The following is a 26,334-nucleotide window of genomic DNA, read 5'->3' as shown; positions in this document are numbered from 1 at the left end:
CTTTGTTATTCTTCTCTGGATCATTTCTGATATTTTAAAATATTCTCATCACCAGAAAATTAGGTGGCCAAATTTGTGTACAATAATCCATGTAAGGCCATATACAATGGAACTATAACATCACGTGCAATGTGGCCTCTGAACTTCTGGTCTTTGTTCTCCAACACGCCCAGATCTCTCATCTCCTCTATCTCTTTCAAAGTTTCTCTACCAAGTGAACTTTGCATCTCATTGTTGCCTACCAAATTTCAGAACTCGACATTTTGCAACATTCTAGTAGTTCCACTTACCTGCCCATTTATATAATTCATTCAAGTCCTCCTGTAAAGCCACAACATCTACTTGACTTTGTATTGCTCTCCCCAATTTTGCATCATCTGCAAACAGCTGCATATCACTAGTTAAACCTATCCCTATCATTAATATACAAATTAAACAACAATGATCACAAAACTGACCCCTGTGACAAAAGACTAGTAACCTTCCTCTTTTGGGATACTGCATCCCCATACAACTTTCTGATGCCTACTTGATAACCATTCACTGATTCAACTCAGAAGTCTGTTATCCAATCCCATCTGTTTCAATTTATTTAACAACTATTGTGTGGCAGTCTATTAGATGCTTTTGAACAATCCAAGTACACCACTGTATATGCATCTCCTCTGTCCAAGGTATTTGTCAATTTGTTATAGTACATACTGCTGTTATCAACCTATTTCTGTATCCTACTTCACACCAATCTTTCTAGTACCTTCACCACAACTCCATATATACAGACTGCCTAAAATTTGTAGATGCAGGCTTATCATTACCTTTGTGCACTAGAAAAATTTTATCTTCTTTCCACTTGCTTGGGACTGGAGGTGTTGTAAGACTTATTTAAATTGGTATGCCTGCTTTCTCTAATGAGCAGGATGCAACATCCCAATCACAATCACATTCCCTAATGAAACTATCAGATCTAAGACTTTTGAAGTTGAATACAAATCTAAGACTCTTGATCCTTGCATGCTCTAGTTTACATACTGCCTAAAGTGGAACATTTTCTTAAAACACGTGATATTTCATTAAATTCTATTCCCTTAATCAAGCTTATTTAATTCCTCATATACCTCCTGATTTCTCACAATTAAATAATTTTCTCTTATATCATCTACAATTGAATTTTCATTATTTCATACTGATTAGAATGAAATGCCCTTATGAATTTTTTGCTGAATACCTCAACCATGTCCTTTGCAGCATTTATCAGTATACCAGTTTCATCCATTAACATCATCTTATCATAAACATTCTTCCTTCTTACCACATATCCAAAAAAAATTTTCTTGGCCTGATTTGCCAATTTCTGCTCTTACTGCAATTTTGCTGTCCTTACCAACTGAGTCACCTTCCTGGTCTGTTGTTTATTTTCTTTATTTAACTGATTATTAACATTATTCATCTTTTTCTACCTCCATAGCACTTTCTTCATCCAGATTTCTTGCTTAACCCCCCTTTGTTCATCCATTTGGCACCTACCCTTTTGACTTCCAGAATACATTCAGACAATGATGTTGGTAAATATCTTTTAGTCTGTTCCTAAGCAGCATTTCCTTCTTTCTCACTTAGTTCCATATTCCATAGTATATCCAAGCTGTCACCTAAGCTTTTCATATCACCAGTCTTGTAGTTCCACATATATTCTTTCTTCACAGAAGTCTTGATATGGTTGGCCAACAGTCAGGTGATAACTTCATGACCACTCTCATCAACTTGGGGGGGGGGGGGGGAGATACAACACCCTACTCACAATCACATTCTCGAGTGAAACTATTCTAAGATTATTTATCAACTGATTGTTACAATGAATAATGGTAATAATCCCATATTTCTTACTTAATCCCTTCATTCATCCATGCGACACCTCCATATTTATTTTTTTTTACCTTTACTGTACAATCACACACTTATGTTGTTAAATCTCTTGATCTACTTCCAAGCAGCATTTATCTCCTTCCTACTTAGCTCCTTATTCCATACTATTGGTTCTAAGCTGTTGCTTTAGCTTTTCATAATCACCAGGTTTGTAGCTCAACATATATCCTTTCCTTACAGAAGTCTTCATATGGTTGGCCACCATTCATGGGATCACCTCATGACTATTCTCACTGATGGGGGAGGGATGCAACACTTCACTCACATTCCCCAATGAAACTATTAGATCTAAGACTCTTGATCCTTGCATGCTCTCCTTTACATACTGCTTAAGATAGTTGTCTCTCAAGAAATTCATTTTCATTATATCCAAAAGATATCTCTTCACTGCAATCTATAATACCATAAATAAAATCACCCATAATAAAAACCATTCCCTTGTTCACTGACCCAAATTGGTTATAGATGTCTTTATCACCACCTTTTGTATTCTCTGGCCAATAGCAGCATCAAACTAAATATCTCTTTCTGTCACTCTCCACCTCACATCATACTGACTCAAAACCTGTTTGCTTACACTTGGATAAAGGGTTAAACCAAATATATAATTGGTAGCATAGCCAAGTGAAAAAACTTCCATCAACTTATTTCTAATCCAGAGAATTTTAATAATAAGGTGTGACACCTTTTGGCAACTCGTATATGGAAGTATGACTTCTCCATTATTTCCACCTTAGTATCACCACCTCTGGGTCTGGTTCCCACTGATGAGACCTCAATAAAGGTCGAAACCGGTCTGGGTAGTGCCCCTTCCCTTAATGCATAGCATTATACACGTCTGCAAGGAGATGTGCTTTGCATTATGGGATACTAAGGCAAGTGATGAGAAGTTATACCACCTTTGCCACGAGTCGCCCCAGTCCTGAAAATACTTCAGGGACAAACTTTGTCTGCTTACACTTGGATAAAGGATTAACCCAAATGTATAACAACTGGTGACGCAAAACCAATGCCACTATTTCCTCTTTGTGCAAACATAATTTGCCTGCTATCATCAACTGCTCTCCCCTTCTTGTCCTTTCTGTCCACATGAAAAACATACTCCTACATTTCAGTTCCCATCATCCTTATCCAACCATGTTTCCCTTATTCCAACAATTTTTAAATGAATAAGCTCAGTCAGCAAAACCATTTCATCTCTCTTATTTCTGAAGCTATTGACATTTATAAATAAACATAGAAGTTCACTTAAATCTATGACCTACCTTTCCTGCTTGTCGGTTTTGATTTCCTTGCCCATGCTAATTAATCCCTATCACCACATACCCTCTACAGCTCCTCAGACTCAACTGTACCAATTGAGTCACTACTACTTTACACATCCATTCTCCTTATGTCATGTGTCACTATCCATCTTGACTTTCTCTATTTCCCTATCTTTCGTTCTTGTTTGCTCATCTCACTCTACTACTAGAGCAACTACTGCTATTCCCATCTACAACCACTTCAGTCTAACCAATTCCTCTCTCCTAATCTTTCCTTTCAGCTCTTCCTTCTGCTGATCTCTTGCTCAAATTACTCATTGCACTTCTGTCTAGCAACAGTCTCTTCAGCTTACAACAAATCCAGTTAAATACAACGTGGTTTTTTTACAAATTCATCTGTTCAAATGCATTCCACACATTTACAAACTTCTACATCCCTTCTCTTCTCTTAGTATTTCTAAGACATAGCATGATTATTAATTAACTTAAGGAATTCACAACGTACACTAGAATATAAATTAAATCAAACTTTAATATATATTTCCAATATTTTGGCAACGTCACATTGCCATCTTCAAAGGAACTTAAAATAAAGGCACGTGCACCAGGCACTACATACAGATAATGAGAACAAAGCGAGGACGCTATTGTTTCTCATAAAAGTCCTGATGGTTTCCCCTAGCGAGCTATGTAGGTATTCTTGGCCGTTGGGTTGAAGGTCTCTTGATGTACATCTCCCAAATTTGGGGCAGTCTCATGCAACCAAATTTGTTGAGGTTTAGCATGTTTCTTAGGACCAAGCCTGATTCCATGAAAAGTCTTTTAAATTTGAACTTGCTACGGTGTATTATTGTGACTTTCTTCCACCGTATTCTGTGGCATGTATCCAGAGCATGGTCTGCAAGACCAGAGTGGCTATACTGGTGAAACCGGATGTAGTCCTTGTATTCTGAAATTCTGATATTCGCTGTCCTGCCTGTTTGGCTAAAGTAGGACAGCTTACAGCTGCAAGGGACCTGATATACACCAGGTAGGTCTAGGGGAAGTGGTTGGTCTTTAGTGGAGCAAATAAGGATGTCAATTTTCTACATGGTCTGTAACAAGAGGTCAAGTCATGTTTTCTTAAGATTTTGGTAATTTTTTCCGAGGTGCCTCGGATGTAGGGAATGGTGATGGATTTAGAGTAATTCTTGTTGTGAAGGTGGGGGGGGAGGGTTGTGGTTTACTGGTTTCAATATTTTTTGGATTTTTTTTGGGGGGGGGTAGCCAAATTGCTCCCTCAAAGCTATGATCATCAAGCAAAAATTGTCATACTTTGGGCATATTATGAAAGCAAATGACAGTCTGGAGAAGATAATGATGCTTGCTAAAGTTGATGTAAGCAGGAGAGGAGGAAGACCAAGAATTAGATGGGTGGATGGAGTTAAAAAAGTAACTGGAATGCAACTGGAAATTCTGAAAGATATGGCCAGGGACAGATCTACATGGAGAGCATATGTTTATAGAATCACCAAGAGTCAAAAATGACTTGATAGAACATAACTAACTAATGATGAGGATAGAGAAGACGCATATGTACAGTGAAGTGAAGAGAATTGTAGATATGTATGAAAGAGTGAGGAAGACTGAAATGAATGATGGCCATGTAATCAGGGTAACGAAGGATGGCCATGTGATCAAGGTAACGAATGACTTGCGAGTGGCATTGTATGGGAATTTGATTATTAGAAGTGTGGTGAATGAGAGGATGAACAAGGTTTGTTTTCCTAGAGGTAGAATGAGCAGAGTAATTGAGGCATTGCATATGAGGAGAAAGTGAGCAAGGGTTGGTAAGAACAATCAGAACAAATGATTTGGCTGAAAACTAGAAGAAGAATGTAAGATTGGATATCATGAGAACACAGGTCATGAAGTCAGCAGAAATGTGCAAAGAGAAAGGAGTGCATTTTTGAATGTGTGGGATGAGTTTGAGAGACAAATGAAACTGTATAAGAGTGATGGACTGCAAATGAATAGTTTTGGTGTGAGCCATTTCGAGAGGCTGCATGAGAAGCGAGGAGACTGAAAAAAACAGACGAGGAAACAGGGAGTCAGGGTAGACTGTGGAAACCAGTGTGAGAACAGTTGATGCTAGAAGAGGAAGTGAATATGATGGGCAATGAAAGATAGGAATGGCTGGGGAAGGCATGGCAGAATAAATGGAACTTGCTAAAGATGCCAACAATGAACTCTTATGTTTATGTACAAATGCTAGAAGAACATATTATTACTATTATTAAGAGACACCTCCAGGGAGTCAGAGACTCATTGAGGGATGCCACATACTACACACACACACACACACACACCAGATATCATACTTATTCTTGAATTCATTCACACTGCTTGTACTCACAACATCCAAAGGTGATCCATTCCAATCACACTCCACTCACTGAGAGAAAAATCTAGCCCTCACACCCTTCTTGGTGGCCTTCATTCTCAGCTTCCAAGGATGCCTTCTTGTCCTTTCCCCACCCTCCATAAATCAAAAAATTCCATCAATTGAAATCCTGTATGACCCTTTTAGAAGTTTGTAAGTCTCAATCATATCACCCCTTTTTTCCTGTTTGCTAGTGCTGCAGCCTACAAATTCTCAATCTGTCTTCATAATCAGTATTCCACAATCCTGATATCATTTTTACTCTCTCCAATATATCAGAATCACAATGGAAACCAGGAGACTAGATATGTACACAATAGTCCAAGCGAGTTCTTATCAAGGCCTTGTAAAGAGGCAAAATAGTATCCTTATCTTTATATGTGAATATTCGTTTCAACACTGCAATTATCTTTTGAGTTGTATTTGCAATCTTTGCCAGATGGGCCCTGAACTTCAACTTCCTATCTATTAACATTCCAAGATCCCTAGCCTCATCAGTTTCTTCTCCTTGCAGACTCAGATCCCGTATATACCACTTTTTGATATCTGACAGTCAGCCATCCTCTTATCCATGCTAATATTGTATAACTGAAACCCATTTTCTCCAATTTATGCAATAGTCTACCATGCTGTATTCTGTCAAAAGCCTTAGCAAAATCCAAAAGTACCATGGTGTATTCATTCCCCTTGTCAATGGTAACATTGTTATAGCATGTGAGCAAGTTGCTAAAGCATGACCTTTCCTTAGTAAACCAAAGTTGTTCATTGCAAAGTAGAAATTCACTATCAATCCAATTCTGAATGCAAGCCCTATCAGTTTTTCCAAAATCTCCACCACCACTCCTGAGATATTAATTGGTCCATAGTTGGATACATTCACACCATTCCTCCCTTTATAATTTAGTTTCCCTGACTTTCTCATATAAACTCTCTCATATGAACTGAGTTGATTGACTTCACCCAAAAATTGTTGGAATAAGTATGACGTAGTAGGATGAAGAAACCATCCTGACAGGAATAGAGATGGAAGGGTATGAAGTTTTAATGAAGACAGAAAAGGCAAAAAAGGAAGGTACTGTTGATGATAGAAAAGGAGTTCTGCCCATGCAAGGTAGAGATGCAATGGGGAAGTAGTGACTAGTTTTGAGGCAGTATGCATGAGATAGAGGTGAATAGAATGAAATATTTAGCTGATGTTGCTATAGACCTAATAATGTGGAGGGCAGCGACAATAAAATGTATAAGCAAATTAGCCAAGCAAATAGAAAAGGGATGATCATTATGGATGATTTTAATTAGGGTAATATATGAAGGTGGTCTGGAAAGTTCTGATAAATACCTAGAACAACTGAAATTAATTAATTTTATGTCTTCTTATATATCCTAAAATAGGAGAACAAATTATTACAATTTGATGAAACATGGGGGTTAAATAGTTTTAAGATATGTTCTTTCTTGTGATTATACCAGTTGTTTTAATATAATTTTTGTTCTAGGTATTTATCAGAACTTTCCAGATCTCCCTTGTATGTGTGTAGACTACTATATAAGATAATATATGACTCAAGAAATTAATTTTCTTTATTTCTGGATGCTATCATATCATCCCAATCAATATTACTAATTAAAATCATCCATAAAATTCACCCTTTTATTTGCTTGTATAATTTGCTTATACAGTTCATTGTTACTGCCTTCCATATTACCAGGTTTGATTATGCATTCAGATATTGCTTAAGAGCAGTTCTCTTGTAGTTCCATACATTAATTATATATATGTATATAAAGATATATTATATATATAAAGATATATATGTATATATCTTTTCCTTGACAGTTCTTATATGCCTGTCCACTATTTAGATAATTACCTCATGGTCATTTTTGCAAAATGGAAGTAGGTGTGAAGCCTCAATTACAGTAGCTGAAATTCAATGCATTGAATGATGAATTGATCAAATCCAAGATTCAAAATTTTTGTGTACCCTCTTTACTGCCTAAGGTATCTGTGCTTTAAAAACACAAATTAATTTTCCTTCTCTAAATGACCTGCTTCATTCCAGTCTATATCAACATAAAAACTTCCCAAAATGATCAACCTTCTCTTGTTTTCAGTTTATATACATAAACTAAATCAAACAAATCAAGAAAATATATATTTACTTATCACCCCCTACTCCACATTCCCAGACCTAGTATAACATCATCATCATCATCATCATCCAACTAAATATCTCATTTTGTTCACCTTGCAATCTATTAGAATGTCACACACTTTGTCAAACTCACTTTCTCATTTGTTTGCTATATTTGACTGCCCAACAAGACAACCTTGTTGGGAAGTCTCTTTTGCAATATTTTTGCAAAAGAGCCATACTGACAATTTTGTAATATCCTAGACAATTCCTTGGGAAGAATCCGGCTTCATAGGTTTAGCCAATCTGTGAGGATCTAAGAGCTTAACTATGTGGATCTTAATTTTTTTGTTTAATCTGCAGAAGCATGAATGGTTAGTATCCATCCACTCCTCTTCAGGAAACATATTATTATTATTACTAGTAGCATCAGACCTCCATGGAGTCACACTCATTGTAGGAGGTCCCTCTCTCTCTCTCACACACACACACACACACACACATCATCATCATACATGACATAAATGAATTCACTGTTTTGGGTGTTGAGATATGTTCAAACATATTCAACACATCTACTCCATCTATTCTGTTTGTGGCACTGTCTCTACAAAATCATATCAGGAAGTTCTTCGGTACTTTTCTGGGAAGCATTTGCATTGCCCAATCATTGGCAATGATTGGCCAGCCTGATTGGCCGAGTAGTTAGCGTATCCGCTCTCCAGCCAAAAGGCTGCGGGTTCGAATCCTGCCGTGGGCATGGATGTTTGTGTTGTCTGAGGATATACTAGTAGTGGTGGTTGGCAGTAGATGACGTTGGTGTAGTTGCGATCAGTTGGTGGATTGAGACAAAGTTGCAGAACAGGTGCCCTCCCTCGATGAGTCTTTGGACTCCATGGAGGTGTCTAATAATAATAATGATGGTACCCTCTTTTGGAATCATGTCACAAGTAGTTTTATAAGAACAGGATGCTTTTAGGTGTTTTAAAACAATATTCAAGACTGTAGTAGTAGTAGTAGTAGTAGTCTGGTAATGTGTAAAGATAGGTTAGATGACAGGTCAGAAAAGTGATATGTGTTTTTAGTACCTTTTGATGTTTTATTAACTAACACATCAGCATGAGAGGTAGGATTCCTCTTTATCTCATACTATGAGATATTCTGCTGTGGTTTAATCTTTAATCTTTCTCTCTCTCTCACACACACACACAGGTCATCATACATGCTTAAATGAATTCACTGTATCGTGTGTTGAAATATATGCTTAAACAATTCAATACATCTAATCCATCTATTTTTTGTGACACACAGGGCCCAGAACATTATACCAGCAGAAGGAGGTACCTGCTTTTTAGTACTAAAAGTTTTTAGTACTAAAAAGTACTAAAAGTTTTTAGTACTAGTTGCCTAAGACTTGCACTACGTGCAAGTCTTAGGCAACTCGTGGTAAAGGTGGAATAAGCTCTCATCACTATTCATTCTTAGTATTTATCCTTAATGCAAAGCACATCTCCTTGAGGAGATGTATGATGCTATGCATTAAAGGCAAGGGGCCACTACCAAGACCGGTTTCGACCTTATTGAGGTTTCATCAGTGGGAGCCAGGCTTAGAAATACCAAGGTTTAAGTAATACAGAGCTTATAAATATTTTACCAGAACAAGTTACCATAAGGTGCTTTGACCTTATTAAATAAAAATCTCAGGATGAGAGATAGATGTAGAAAGTTTTTTACCTTGGGTATAATATACGTTATTAAGCGAACATTTTCTTAGAAATTTCTTAAATCTCAAAGACTCTGACAGAATGGTGAGCATTGACATCGTGTCTCTTTTTCCGAATGTACCTACAAACGAAGTTCTGACTCTCCTGAAAGACAAGGTTTCTAAGAAAATGTTCGCTCTTCTTACACCTGCATTAATTCTGGCTATTTCTGCTACGAGGAAAAAATTTATAAACAAGCCAGCAGGTTAGCTATGGGCAGTCTTCTATCTCCAGTCTTAGCTAAAATCTTCTTACAAGATTTCGAAGAGACAGCTAATTCCAGTGCTACATTAAAACCTAAACTGTGGTTACGATACATAGATGACGCCTTCCTGAATTTCAGCTCCAGTTTCTCTTTGACTTACTTGTCTGTTTGCTTACTTGGGAAATGGATTAAAACCAGGTTTATATTTATATATACATATAAAATAGCTTGGTACTGCAGTGTGCAAGCTCAATTAATGTGAAACAGAAGTAACCCAGTAATGGCTAAGTTATATATATATATATATACAGGGTGTTCGGGATAAATTTGACATATTTATAATTAATTATATTTTTCCGTAAGTTACATGTATTAACACACACTTCTCTTCATTCATATACAAGATGTCAGAAAGGATGGATAGCTGGAACCCACCTGAATCATGGAAGAGAATAACTTGTATCATGATGATTCGTGCCCGCCATCAAAATAAGGATATTACGACTGCTGCCCAATGCTCCCTGAATACAGTAAAAACAATCAGGCATGAACTAGAGACTTGCAATGGTGACTACGATGATGTAGCAAGAAGAAAGATCCCTAGCAGACGATCTGATTGCGTTCGTACAGCAGAATTCCTCGCAAATCTGCAGGAACAGGTGTTGAAGAACCCTGGCATTGGAATTCGGGCTTTGTTCGTGGAGTTGCTAACTGTAGTCAAGCCCTGGATAACAAGGGTAGCCAATGGTAGGCCGTATGTATGGCAGCAGGATTCGGCCCCTTGCCACACCTCTGGGAAAAGTCAAAAATGGTTGTCTGAAAATTTCTACGACTTCACCAGTCCAAATGTTTGGCCTCCAAACTCCCCAGACCTTAACCCCATGGATTATTTTGTATGGGGCGCAGTTGAAAAAGACACCAATCGCACTTCCAGTAATACAAAAGCCCAGTTAATGGATAAAATTAAAACAGTTTTTGCGGCCCTTCCCAGGGAGACTGTAGCATCAGCTTGTTCGAGGTTCCGAAGCAGAATTGAAGCTGTGATCGATGCTAATGGTGGTTATTTTGAGTAAATCTTGTTGATAGTATTGTAATTAACTCTGCCTGTAATGTTTTTTTGTCAATTCATTAAATTTAATAGATACAAAGAAGATTTTCTTTTTCCTTACGAAACTGTCAAATTTATCCCGAACACCCTGTATATATATATGTAGAAAGTTTTTTACCTTGGGTATAATATATATGTTAAAGATACCAAGCTATTTTATATGTATATATAAATATAAACCTGGTTTTAATCCATTTCCCAAGTAAGCAAACAGACAAGTAAGTCAAGTTTGCACTTGCAAGTAGTGCAAGTCTTAGGCAACTCGTGGAAAAGGTGGAATAAGCTCTGATCACAATTCTTAGTATTTACCTTTAATGCAAAGCATATCTACTTTATTATTATTATTATTATTATTATTATTATTATTAAACAAGACCTCATGGAGTCAAAGACTCATCTAGGAGGTCCTTTTATCTCACACACATCTCATCATACCGGGTCTTAAACACATTCAAACTCCCTGCAGACACCACACTCTCAGGCAAGGCATTCCAATCATTCACAACTCTGCACGAAAAAAACCTGCCTCTCACTCCCCTACTCACACCCTCTTTATACAGTTTCCAGGGATGACCTCTGGTTCTCCCCTGATCTCCCACTATTCGCTGTAGAACTTCTCCACCATTGATCCTATAGCAACCCCTTACCAACTTGTAGGTCTCTATCATATCTCCCCTCTTCCTTCTCTCCACTAGTCTCTGCAAATTACATCTTTTCAATCTTTCCTCATACTCGACATTCCAGAGGTCAGAAACTACCTTAGTCAGTCGCCTTTGGACCCTTTCCAAAGGCGACTTGAAGAGATGTATGATGCTATGCATTCAAGGCAAAGGGGCCGCTACCCAGACCGGTTTCAACCTTACTGAGATCTCATCAGTGGGAGCAAGGCTTAGAAATACCAAGGTTTAACTAATACAGAGCTTATAAATATAAATATTTTACCAAAACAAGTTACCATAAGGTGCTTTGACCTTATTAAATAAAAATCTCAGGATGAGAGATAGATGTAGAAAGTTTTTTCCTTGGGTATAATATATATATATATATATATATATATATATATATACATACATTAAAGATACCAAGCTATTTTATATGTATATAAATATAAACCTGGTTTTAATCCATTTCCCAAGTAAGCAAACAGACAAGTAAGTCAAGTTTTCACCTGCAAGTAGTGCAAGTCTGGGCAACCTGCACATAGTGCAAGTCTTAGGCAACTCTTAGTAAAGGTGGAATAAGCTCTGATCACTATTCTTAGTATTTACCCTTAATGGAAAGCACATCTCCTTGAGGAGATGTATAATGCTATGCATTAAAGGCAAGGGGCCACTACCAAGACCGGTTTCGACCTTATTGAAGTCTCATCAGTGGGAGCCAGGCTTAGAAATACCAAGGTTTAAGTAATACAGAGCTTATAAATATTTTACCAAAACAAGTTATCATAAGGTGCTTTGACCTTATTAAATAAAAATCTCAGGATGAGAGATAGATCTAGAAAGTTTTCTACCTTGGGTATAATATACGTTATTAAGCGAACATTTTCTTAGAAATTTTCTTAAATCTCAAAACCTCTGACAGAATGGTGAGCTTTGACATCGTATCTCTTTTACTGAATATACCTACAAACAAAGCTGACTCTCCTGAAAGACAAGGTTTCTAAGAAGATGTTCGCTCTTCTTACACACTGCATTAATTCTGGCTATTTCTGCTACGAGGAAAAAATTTATAAACAAGCCAGTGGGTTAGCTATGGGCAGTCCTCTATCTCCAGTCTTACCTAGCATCTGCTTACAAGATTTCGAAGAGAGAGCTATTTCCAGTGCTACATTAAAACCTAAAACATGGTTACGATACATAGATGACGTCTTCCTGATCTGGGAACATGGTTTAGAGGAACTTCAAAACTTCCTAGAATATTTAAATAACCAACACCAGAACATCAAATTTACATCTGAACTTGAGATTAACGACGTTCTTCCCTTTTTGAATCTTAAGATCAATAGATTGCCTGACTGTCTTAAATTTTCGATCTTTCAACAAACCACCCACACTGATAGAAACTTACATGCCTCTTCTCATCACTTTCCTCCACAGAAACTTGGCATCATCTCCACTGTTGCCCATTGAGCAAGATGTCTTACCTCTACTGAAGAAGACCTTGAAACAGAACTGAACTTCCTGAAATGTACCTTCTTAAATAATGGATATTCTTCTCATAACATCACTAAACATTTGAGACAAGGTCAACAACCTTGACAAGAAGAGGAATCCAACCCGATCACCCACATCCAATTACCATATATAAGCTCTTTGACCCCAAAACTTACTAGAATTTTGAAGAAATTCAACATAAAAACCAACTATACCACTCTACCAAAGCTTCGTTCCTTTCTGAGCTGCCCAAAACCAAAACACAGCCAGCTACATTTTCCAGGTGTTTATAAAGTTGTGTGCGACTGTGGTAGACCTTATTTCGGTCAGACAGATAAATCTATTTCACTACATCTTGAGGAACATAGACGTGACATCTCCTACAAAAGAACCCAAGCGAGCGCCCTCTCCAGTCATGTTCTTTTCTCCGCTAACTCTAATCTTAAAGAGCATCAATACCAAATCGATTGGGGTCACACGACCAATTTGTATATATGCAATGATGAGTTTGAAAGACACATTGTAGAATCTAAAGAAATAGTCCTGGATCTTTCACACATGAACAGCAATCTAAGTTACAGTTTGCCTGATTCCCATAGCGCAGTAATCCAATACTGGCACTCTAAAATCAGCTATCACTCAACATCAACTCACGCTAATAATGCCACGCAGTCTCTAATTCAAATATGACTGTTGCTATTCTTCTAACTCTTTTGTGTTAAACTGAAAAGCCCATTTTTTTACCGTATTAGTTTTTGTAAGTTTTTAGTTATTTCTTACTCACCTGAAGAAGTCGGAACTCCAATGAAACTAGTTGTGATTCATTATTAAAGTTTTTTTATTATACTCCTCAGGTTCTAGTCAATATAATTATTAATTCTAAATGTATACATCCCGAGTCAACTCTAGTAACAACATATATATATATATAGCTCAGATGTGAATATATTTCATGCACAAAACTTGGTTTTGCTTACATGGGAAAAGGATTAAAACCAAGTATAAAATTTCTTGGTATCTTTAACATATATATATTATAGTTATATATATATATATATATAACTATATGTGTAACTGAATCATCATCATCATCAAAATCAAATTTCTGATTTGTATGCTCAGTGCTCAAGACAATAAGCTCACATTACTAGTAACTACCCTCATCAAATATTTCACTCCAAATTAGTTTGTTGATCTGTCAGCATTCAAATATTCTCAGATCTTATATTTTGTTCTTCAAAGGCACTTTAAACTGCATCAGTCGATCATATGACCCATAGGGACATCAAGACTGATGTCCCTATGGGTCATATGGTTCTTTTTTCTCCCATTCTGTTTAAAGGACCATACCAACTCACATAGCTCTATTCACATATCAGTGCTAATAGGGTTCAGTTTCTTCCTAATGTCATTTTAATATAATTCTGCCAGTGATGGCATCCAATCCCTCCCCTAATTTTTCTCAGAACTCTCATATCAGTCGTCTATAGTCCATCAGCTATTTTATTTCTAATGTGTTTCCAGGAAAATTAAGTTGAAACTGGTTTGAACATTGCATTGAATACAACTAAATAGTGTCTTGATAAAAAAATCTCTCTTATTTAATATAAATTGATTCAAATGACTCCCCACCATACCATTTTTGCTTATTTTGGTGTTCAGGACTTGGAAAATATTCTCATCCATTTGCCCATGGCTAGTAGATTTTGCAAGCTGGTGAGTAACTGCAGACTAGACAAAATATACTTATTTTTATTTAATAAAAATAAGTTTTTTTATTAAAAAAAAAGTTTTTAATAAGTTTTTTATTTTATTTAAATAAAAATAATAACGAAATATTCTTTTTAACTTTAAAACAGAGAAGAATGTGCAAAATATAAAGGACCATTTTAATAACAAAAATTAATGTAACAATATATTTTCCAAAAGAAAAACAATGTTCTTCCCGTTATTATTTATTGACTTCTTATTGGAATGGTTCTCACACAAACTAAATGTTCTTGATACTGTACCATTAATTACTTTTATGGAACTCCTATTGACTTACTGAGACATATCATTAAAAATATGGGATAAGGTGGAGGGTTGTTGAGAGTGTAAATTTTTTTCATAGTGAGTAGGATTTTGCATAACTTGTATCCTAATGTTGCCTACGTCTATGCTTACTTTGCCATGTTCACTCAGTTTGCTCTTAAACAGCTAAAATATTTTCCTACTTCTATAGGTTTTTGTTTAGGATGCAGCTGTTTGCCAGATTCTCACCTATTTCATATATATATATTTTTTCTTACTGCTGGTTTTTATACCAAATTTATTACCACAGTTATATGTGTAATTGAAACATCATCATCATCAAAATCAAATTTCTGATGTGTATGCTCAGACATGTACTGAATTTATTAAAAGAATAACACATCATCTGCATAAAGTAAATTGCTGAAATTAAATCTCCAATTGTAATATCAGGAATAATATCACTTTCCTTAATAATGTGATTCATATATGTGATGAATAAGAATGGAAATATTGTGTACCCTTGTTTTATTATCTGATTTTTAATAAAACAATCATCCTGTACCTCTGTCAAGTTGAACTGCTGACTAACAACTTAAACATAGACTATGCATTGCTCTCAATAATGACTCATTTACAACAAATAATTATAGCATCATGAACAGCTTTCCCTCAGCAATTTATCATTTATTAATTATATGAAGAGCCAAAGGCTTCAATTCGGTAACATGAACTTATTTAAGTTAAGGGATATTACATCCCATTATGTTTCTTAGCCGAATAAGAAACTCAAAGAGTTTCATGCCGAATATAGAAACTATAAAAAGTTTGGCGATTCCAAGCATAAGCAAATACCTAGATAGTGCACCTGATCCATTTGGTAGTGCAAACTGAGGCAACTCATAGTTTGCACTACCAAAGGGTGGAGCAAGCTCCGATCACTATTCTTGGTATTTACCCATAATGTGAACTTAGCTCCTAGGAGCTATATTACTGTTCTACATTATGAGAGAAGGTCACTACCCAGACCGGTTTCAACCTTTATTGAGGTCTCATCAGTGAGTAGGTAGACCTAGTTAATACCATGTTTGCAGCAAACAGAACTTTTCTACATCCACAAAACTCAAATAGAAATTTTTGTTATAATTCCATAATTTCTCAACTATTTCTTCAACACTAATTTTTCTAGTTTCTCTTCCAGAAGTTTTCTTAACCTCTTTTTATTATTATTAATAACAGACTTCCATAGAGTCAAAAGACTCATCACCGGTAGATACACACTATTACATACAAAACCGATCAAAACCATGCTTTAAACTCGATCAGTGTATCTGCATTCACCACAATGTCAGGCAACATATTCCACTCACCAACTACTCTCCATGCAAAGAACCTGCTCACATCTTTCTTATACAGTTTTTAGGTATATCCCCTTCTTCTACATCCTTTTCCTATTCTATGAAAAATTTCTTCAACATTAACCTGGTAACAGTCCTTTACCAACTTAAATGTCTCAATCATATCCACTCTTTTTCTCCTATTCATAAGGCTTTACAAACTGTATTTGCTCAATCTACCTTCATGCCCTATATTCCAAAGCCCAATCACCTTAGTCAGTCTTCTCTAGACCTTTTCCAGTGCATAATCCACATGAAGCTTGGTCAAGGCATTATACAATGGAACCAGGAACTTTTTATTTCTATAAATTTCCATCTGAAGTGATGCCTTCACAATAAGGGAATACTGTGAGTAGACATAATAATAAAATTAATAACAGGAAAAAAAAAAAGATTATTTAATAGCATAATTTTTGCCTGTGTGTCACAGGCATCTTCAGTACATTTTAAGCTGAAATTTAATGTGAGTTTTTCCATTATTAATTTTATAATAATGACTTCACAACTTGTGCAATGACCTCTGAACATCAGATCTTTGTCTACTCTAAAGTCTCTTGACTCTTTATCTTCTCTCTAAGGAAGGTCTCTTGACTTTTTATCTTCTTCCAAAATTTCTCCATCAAGTGTATACTTTGTCTCCCATTGTTGTCCACAAAATTTCAAAATTCTCCACTTTACAACATTGAATTGACAATTCCACCTGTTGCTCACTCATACAATCTATTCAAGTCCTCCTGTAAGGCCACCACAACATTTTCTTGGTTCCTTAGCCTCTCTCCAGTTTCATGGCACTTGCAAACAGTTGTATATCACTAGTTAATTCCATCTCAACATTGTTAATATACAAATTAAATACCAATCGTAACAAAACAAACCCCTGGGGCACACCACTAGTGGCTTTCCTCTTCTGAGATACTGCAGCCCAAATACACAACTTGCTCATACCTATCTGAGAGCTAATTGCCTATCCAACTCGCTAATCTACCATCCCATCCAATCTGCTCCAGTTTAATTATCAACTTGTGGTGTGGCAATCTACCAGAAACATTTGCAAAATCTAAGTATGCCAGTGCATATGAATCTCCCTCCCCAAACATTTGCCACCTTGTTAAAATATATAAGCAGATTGGTTAAACATGGCTTCCTTTAACAAATTCATGCTGACAAGCACAAAGAATATTGCTGTTATCAACCCACTTTTGTATCCTGGCTCTCATCAACCTCTCCATTACCTTAACTGCAACTCCAGATATACAAACAGGCTAATAATTTGCAGCCTTGCCTTATTGCCACCTTGTGGTCATAAGTCTAAGTGGAACAATTTTACCTTCCTTCCACTTGGGGATTTGTGCTGTTGCAAGACTTGTTCAATAGGTAGGGAAAGGCTGATGCTAACATTGTGGAGCACTTCCTTAAGACATGTGGTATATGTCATTAAGTTATATTGCCTTATTAACATCTAGCTTACTTGACTCCTCATATAACTCTTGCTCATTCATCATTAAGTCTTCACTCATTTTGGTGCCATTAGGATGTCACCATAAGGTGACATATTGTGTGTGTGTGTAGAGTGAATTTATTGCTCAAGAAGAATGAGTAACTTTTTCCTGTTTTAGTTGATAATATTAGGTTAACTTATTGTAGTTTTTGTTTTAAATGAGTGTGTGATTGAATGTGCTATTTAGTTTGTAAGTAAACCATTTTTTTTTTAAATATGATACTGCTGGTATGATGCCAATGCATGGTAGAGCATTGATGGCAAAAACCACATTGTTGAGTGATTTGAATTTGCGGGATTTTGTGCAGTGCAGTGTGTGTGTGAAATGTATTCATCAAGAAAACTAAAGGATATATAGAAGGAAAGTGAAGCTGGAGAGAGAGTGTGTATTATATGTTTCAAAAGTGAGTGACTATTAGGTGACAAGAATGCAGCAATTGATAGTAGAGAGGACAGTACCGACAGTAGGATAGAAAGTGATGTTATTAACACGTTCACTGCCACGCTACTCAGTCATAGTTTGTTCCCGCACACCAAGCGCTTTTGCGTCTTCAAGGTCACCACGAGTAATCTCGTAGCCGGCTTATCAGATAGAATTTTGTTTCATACGCCAACTACGAGTAATCTCGTATCACTCCCATCTTCAAGGTCACTACGAGTAATCTCGTATCACTTCCATCTATATATTACATGTTCTGATGCCAGTGTTTATTGCGTCTAGTTCAGTTTTAGTTTCTAGTCTCTAAGAACCTTCAATTTCGCCATGGCCAGTAAAAGAAAACTTACTGATATAGAAGTAGAAGCTTATGCTAATATGAGCGATGATGAATTTCATGAAATATTTGGTTCCGATTCCGAAGATGATCCTACAGACGACTCTAGCAGTGACTCTGATGAAGAAGAAACTTTTAAAGATGAAGTTAGCAACCAGCCAAATACATCAACATCAACTTATTGGAAAAATTCAGAAGAAGAGCCCCCACAATTTGACTTTGTTGAAACTGCAGGTTTTAAAATTGACACTGGAAATTTCAGTATCAAAAGGTTAGTTGAACTTTTCTTTTCTGAAGATTTTCTCACAATTTTAGTAGAACAAACCAATTTATATGCTTTACAAAATATTGAGGAAAGCCGAGCGAAGCTCAAAAAAAGTCGAAGAATTTCTAACTGGAAAGCAACAGACATACCTGAAATGAAATTATTTCTTGGACTTTTACTTCATATGGGTCCTTGTAATTTACCGTCTATCGAGCATTATTGGAGTACAAATCAACTTTACAATTTGCCATTTTGGCGCTCTAAAATGAGCCGAAATCGATTTCAAATTTTATTGCATCATTTGCATTTCGCAGATAATTCTCAAGCAGCTAATGATAAATTGCACAAATTAAGACCAGTCCTAGATCATTTTAATAGTGTAATGCGAAATTGCTACACACCAGACAGAAACTTATGTATTGATGAGTCAATGGTGTTGTGGCACGGTAGACTGGCATTTCGGCAATACATAAAAAACAAAAAACATAAATATGGCGTGAAATTCTATGAACTGTGCGAATCAAATGGATTGGTGATAAAAATAAAAATTTATACAGGAAAATCTGAATCCTCTTTAGTGAAAATGGGTCACGCATATGATGTTGTATTCCACTTGATGGAAGAATATTTAGACAGGGGTTATGTATTGCATATGGACAATTTTTATAATTCTGTAGGTCTAACAGAATCGCTTACCAACAGAAAAACGTATGTGTGTGGAACGCTGAGAAATAATAGGAAAAACAATCCACCAGATGTTATTCAGAAGAAACTAAAGAAAGGGGAATTTGTCTGGCAAAGACGAGGACCTGTTGTAGTCAGCAAATGGAAGGATAAGAGGGAAGTCCTTTCCATTTCAAATATGCACAAATTTGAAATGGTTGAAGCGCAAAATCGGAATGGTAAATTTCATTTAAAACCGAATATCGTTAGGGATTATAATTTGGGTATGTCAGGCACCTTTCTGATCAAATGCTTTCATACTATTCCGCCTTACGAAAGACAATTAGATGGCCAAAGAAATTGGCAATATGCATTTTTGAGGTATACATTCAAAATGCGCATAAATTTTATAACATGATTACTGGAAATGCAATGTCTGCATTAAAATTTAGAGATCAATTTATCTCAATTTTTGTTGGAATGGATGAACTTACAGCATCAGAGAATATCAGGAGGAATCGGGATTTTCATTATTTGGAAATTTTACCACCAACAGAAAAAAAGAATCAACCTACAAAGCCATGCCGTGTCTGTACAAGAAACAAACGTAGACACAAAACATGTTATTATTGTCCTGTTTGCCAGGAAAAACCACCATTTGCATGGAAAATTGTTTTAAAATGTACCATTCTTAATTTGAATAAATTGTTTTTTTTTTTATTTTACTGAGTGCTTTTTTATTTCATTGATTGGTTTTTATTTTTATTGATTTTACTAGTTTTAAATTGATTTACAAATTACGTGTTATACTACGGATTAACTCACACTTGGCATAGGAGGTTGGTAATCGACATACGAGTATACTCGTAGTTTGGCATCTGAGGCACATACACAATATACTATATTTTAGTTGAAATTATTTCTCTTCTACCAAGCCCCCAGACATGCTCTCCACTTCATTCAGAATCCAAGGGTCCAAATTAAGGTAATTATACAAAGGGATAACTTGTGTTTGGCATAGGAACTCAGTAAATCGACATACGAGTATGCTCGTAGTTGGCTTGTGAAGCTCATATACGAACTACGAGTATACTCGTAGTTGGCAGCGAACGTGTTAATGTCGAACGTGTGGCCGTGAAAATAAAGGATGAATGAAATGGACATTAATAAAGAAATAGCACACATAAATGTTATCCTTCACAGGACAAGGCATGAAATTGAAAAATTGCAGAAGCAGCAAGAGAGATTGAAAAGCAGGATTGAAAAGAGGAGGAAGCAGGTAATAATAAAGACCAAGCAAACAAATAAACAAGTTAAGGAGAAAATTATGTACGGAGACTTAATAATCAGGAAAGTACTTCATTAAAGTGCAAAAAAAACCATATTAGCCATCTGGATGCAAAAAGGTAAGTTGAAGGAAATGATTCTCTTGGTTGGCACAAATGATTTGAGAAGCAGAAATTATTATATGAGAGAGGATGTAAAGGAATTATGAGAAGAGGCAAAACTGAAGAGTGAGAAGTTGAAGATTGTAAGTCTCCTACCTACTCCTCCAAACTGAGGAAGAGGGCATTGCTTGCTAATGAGTCTATAAGTAGGTTGTACAGAAGGAATGATTAAGTTTGTGGATCTGTGTTTGATGAAAAGACAGATTTATACAATGCTGACTGACTGCATCTAAATGGTTTTGGTGTTCAGAGTGAGTGAGTGTGAGAATGACTAAGTGCGGAATCTAGTCTCTCAAGTAAAAATATTGAATAGGTTAGTCAATTCAGGTGGGTAGGAACTTAAAGGGATGTTGCAGTTTCTATAGACTAATGCCTGAAGTATCATGAACAGTAGGGAGGAGTTTTTGGCATTAGTTAGTGCAATTTCACCAAAAGTTATAGGCATTAGTGAGACTTGGCTAATAGCAGATAATGTAATTATTTTGTAAATAAATTTTGTAATGATTGAATGTAAATGGTTTAAATATTTTCAGGAAAGATAGAGGAGTAATGTTGATGATAGCAGATGAATTGCAGCCAAAAAGAATAGGAGACATGCAGGAGGGTTGACTGTTCATTTGAAGCAATTTGGTGTGAGATTAAGGCTACTAAGACAAAATATACAGTTGGTTGTCAATATAGGCCTGGGAGTTCCTTGGAACTAAGAGATAATCATCTAAGAGATAATTACTTGAGGCAGCATGTGATGGAGGGGACTAGGGATGGGAGAGTATTGGACCTGGTCATAAGATTAGAAGAACTATTCATAACCAAGGTGACAACATTGCCTCCAATTGGTGAAGTGGCCATGCAGTTTTGACTAGGAAGATTGTAAAACATGAGGCATATTCTATGAAGAAGGGGGTATTTGTGGAACTACAAGGCATGTGATTATGACAAGCTCAAGAAGAAGCTTAAACCTGTGCTAGGGCATAAATTACTGCAGGGTAAGGATGTTGCTAGTGCATGGTAGATAGTTAAGGTTCATCTAGAGCAGGGGTCACCAAACTTCTTTGACCATCGACCCCTTCAAGAGTTTCTTGATGTTTTATCGACCCCCTCTATTTTACTATTACGTAATTATAATAGGACAAGTGAAAAAGACGCTTATGTGAGTTTTTAGATTGTTTATTTTATAGTTACAGTGTTTATTGTTTGTATAATATAGTATATATTATTATATTACTACTACTATTACTATCACTAGTAATACCAGTGATATTACTAGTGATATTAATATACTGGTATTAATATCACTGGTATTACTACCAGCCCTTCTCAATTCTTTGACATTGAGAAGTTTAGTTCGTGAATGAATAACGATTGCATTATAATATGTATGTTGATGAATTTTAGAACATTAACGCTCACTTGTATGTGGATGGCAAAAATGAGACTGGGATATCGAATACGTGTAAGTATAAGTAAATAAGCAACTGCGCATGCGTTGCCATCTCGCTCCTGCCGTGCCAGCCGGACAGGAACCATGGACATCCGTTTATTGGTAAATATGTCATTTTGGCCTACTTTATTGGCCCCCGTAACTATTTTCATGATCTTGCTCCATCTTACAGGTCTTATTCATGTCACTGTTCCTACGATTCACTCTTAATTGCATTGTCACTCAGGATGGAGGTAATCCAAGTTAACCGAATTAAATATTACCTGTACAATGATGTCTTATATTTGCCTATCGACCCCTAACAATGCTATATCGACCCCTGGGGGTCGATATCAACCACTTTGGCGACCACTGATCTAGAGGAAACAATATTAAACTGTATACCTAAGGTGAGAAGGGCTAATCAGGTAGGAGTTGGATGAGTAATATCATTAAGCGCGAGCTGCAGAAGAAGAAAATGCTGTGGAGGATATATAAAGAGAAAGGTGACCAGCAAACTCATGAACAGTACAAGGATCAGGCGAGAAAGGTGAAGTTTGAAAAATTAATAAAGAACTCGGCATCCAAACCTAAACTACAAACCAACACTGTAGTTAACCTTTCTTCAGTTATCTTGAAGCCTGAAGCACTCAACGTTCTGTCATGTGGTCACAACTTCACCATTGCTCCTAAGAAATTACCGGCTGAGGAATTAATGATCCAAATTGAACGTGGGATTCGCCACCTTCCAAACCACATCACCAACGATATCAGATTGGATGTAGCCTGTGTTCTCACAAAAGCAAAGCCTCCAAAATCCAACTTATCCATTAGTGAATACATGTCACTACAAGAATTGAAGAGAAACAAAGAAATAGTGATCACTAAAGCGGATAAGGGGAACGCCACTGTGGTACTTAATCTTAATTTCCCTTTTTTATATATATACCCATATATAAAAAAGGGAAATAAAACTAAATGTGAGAATTACAGAGGTATTTCCCTACTGAGTGTTTCTAAGATTTATGCACGTATACTTTTGAAACAGTTGAGAAGAATTGTGGAAGAAAAGCTTGGTGAAGAACAAGCTGGATTCAGGCCAAATAGAGGTTGTCAAGATCAGATCTTCACTTTACGACAAATAGTTGAGAAAGCATGGGAATATAACAAAGATCTGTATTTAAGTTTTGTTGATCTGGAAAAGGCATATGATAAAGTGCCAAGAGAGAAGCTATTCAATATGCTACAGTTATATGGTGTCAATGGGACATTATATCAAGCAATACTTAGATTTTGAGTTGGAAGTCAGCAGTTAGAATTGAAGGAAGTACAGGAAGATGGTTTTATGTTAAATCTGGTGTCAGACAAGGATATAAATTATCCCCTCTGTAATTCATTATCTATATAGATCACATTATGAAGGAAAGTGGTATTAAACATGATATCAGAATTGGAGATGTTAATGCCAGCTCTTTGCTTTATGCGGATGATGTTATACTTCTAAATAAATCTGCTATAAGTTTGCAAGATTCCCTGACTAAATTGAATAACTGTTGTAATAGATATGGTATGAAGGTCAGCAATAAAAAGACAAAGACAATGAAAACAGGTAGAATCATTGAAAATGTCAACTGTGTTGTGAACGGAGAACCTGTGGAACAAGTAAAACATTTCAGCTACTTAGGCACGCTGTTTAGTGAAGATGGTAAATTAAATATGGAAATAGACAACAGAATCAACAAAGCTGGTATGGTACGAAGTCAACTGAATAAATTCATATGGAATAAGAGAGAAATTAGTCATAACACTAAATTATCTGTATACAAGACAGTGTTCAAACCTGTTTTAACTTTTGGATCTGAAAGCTGAGTTAGAAGTAAAAAACTTGACCAAAGGCTAGAGACCGCAGATATGAGAGTCCTGAGAAAGATTAGAGGCATGAACAGATGGCATCTATGGCAATATCATATTAAAAACAAGGATATTAGGAAAGAACTTGACATTGTCATCATCTAGGAATGCATTAGAAGAGTTAATCTCAGGTGGTATGGTCACTTAAATAGAATGGGCAAGGAAAGATTAGCAAAACAAGTGTTCTCTTCCAGGTTGGCAGGAAAATGACCCAGAGGAAGATCAAGATATAGGTGGATATTGATACGGTACAAAGTGCCTTAGACAACAGAAATATAAGATCTGATAATGTTGGAGTCTTGACAAGTAACAGACTTATTTGGAGAAAAATTGTAGATAAGAAGTTAATAATAATGTAAATTTTTCATGTAGTACTATCATATCCTGTACACCCCTTGAGGGTACATGTTAGGAATTTGAGTGATTATCATTCTACTGAGGTCTCATCAGTAGAATGACAATCACCAAGTCTCAATTGTATCCTCTCTCCTCCTCCTATTCACAAACACAGCAAGTTGAATTCCCTCAATCTCTTTTCATATCTGATAATTTATAGACCTGACACCAGGGTCTTATTATATGCTACAGGAAGAATGGTTCAAAATTCCTATCGATTGCTATCTTATGCTTGTGGAAAGCATGCCCCGTAAAAATGCTGTCATTGCAGCGAAAGACGGTTCTAGATCTTATTAAAGTGTGCGCCATGGTCCTCACACTATGTGTCTGTTGACTTCTTTCCAAGCAGAGTATATTTCCAATATACAAGCAGTGAAAAGGTGCAACACTTTATTATTAAAATACTCTGGATTACAGTTTGTTGTGGACAGTTTTTTCAACTGGTTATAAAACAATCAAACTTGACAAGAAATTATATGCTAGTTTCATCCTTTGTCCTAGTAAGCAAACATGGTTTGCATGTAAAGTATCTTTATGACCAGGCTACTTGTATCTAGTGGATAATGACTTCACATTAATTGCATCATTATCCCATTATGATGAGTGGAATGCATTACGAGAGAGTGTGGTGAGTGAAGATACTGTGAACATTTTGCACACAGTGTGATGATCTTTTTGCATGAGAGAATATGGACCTTAAGTGACGAATCCTTGGAAGCTGTGAAGGTCAGATTTTAATAATAATAATGATGATGATGATGCAAAACACACATCTTTTTTGGACGAGTATAATATTCATTATGGGAAGGTCCACTTCCAAGATTGATTTTGACCTTTATTGAGGTGTCATCAGTAGAATGCAGATCCCCCAAGAGATAACAAGGTTGAAGTAATGCAGAAGTCATATATTTCCCATATACAAGTAGTGAAAAGGTGTAACACATATACTAAGGCAATTAATGTGAAGTCATTAGCCTTGATGAATTTACTTCTAAATTAGAATATGGCAATACATTAATTATTGTGATTTATTGTTGACAAAAGAATGCTTACTATTCAGTTCACTCACAGAATTTTTGGGGATTTATCAATTAACTAATGAAAACCCAGTGTAGGATAAATATAACTATGCAGTGAAGGAAAGTAAAGACTGACTAAGGTAGCCCTCATGAGATAAGTTCTACAATGATGTATTAGTAATAATAATAAATGCAAAGAAATGACGTATGAAACAACAATAATTTAATTAAAAGGAGATTCAAATTCATTTACTCATGCTTGAAGACTTTTCTTCCTACATTCATTTTAATGTGGCTGTTAAGAATATTACCAACATTGACAGCATGAAGTTCTTCAGTATATGATGCCATTTCAGCACACTTTTCCAGGGGCTGTATTATGGATGTGTAAGTATCTTCTGGTCCTTTCCAGTGTTTCATACTTCTTCCTATACCAACACCTTGAAATTGAATCGCCTCACTGAAGCTTAATGACCTGGATATATTACAATAAAAAATAATCTGTTAAAGTAAATTACTTGTATCTTCATTCTTAATGATTGTAAAAAGACATCATACTT

General features: G+C 36.0%; 1 protein-coding gene across 1 annotated transcript in view; it reads right to left on the bottom strand.

The window, feature by feature from the left end:
* The window catches only part of LOC150095284 (laminin subunit alpha-1-like), a 1,249,242-nt gene that overhangs the window by 129,755 nt on the left and 1,093,153 nt on the right, over positions 1 to 26,334 (bottom strand). Inside the window, exon 59 of the mRNA XM_090410638.1 lies at positions 26,028 to 26,249. Coding sequence (XP_090266764.1) covers positions 26,028 to 26,249 — 222 coding nt within the window. The remainder of the gene's footprint in view (positions 1 to 26,027; positions 26,250 to 26,334) is intronic.

Source organism: Typopeltis vanoorti, chromosome 20 (genome assembly GCF_054136105.1).
Source record: "Typopeltis vanoorti isolate ZY-2024b chromosome 20, IOZ_Tvanoo_1.0, whole genome shotgun sequence".
NCBI lineage: Eukaryota > Metazoa > Arthropoda > Arachnida > Uropygi > Thelyphonidae > Typopeltis > Typopeltis vanoorti.
This window is presented reverse-complemented; position numbering and strand designations above follow the sequence as displayed.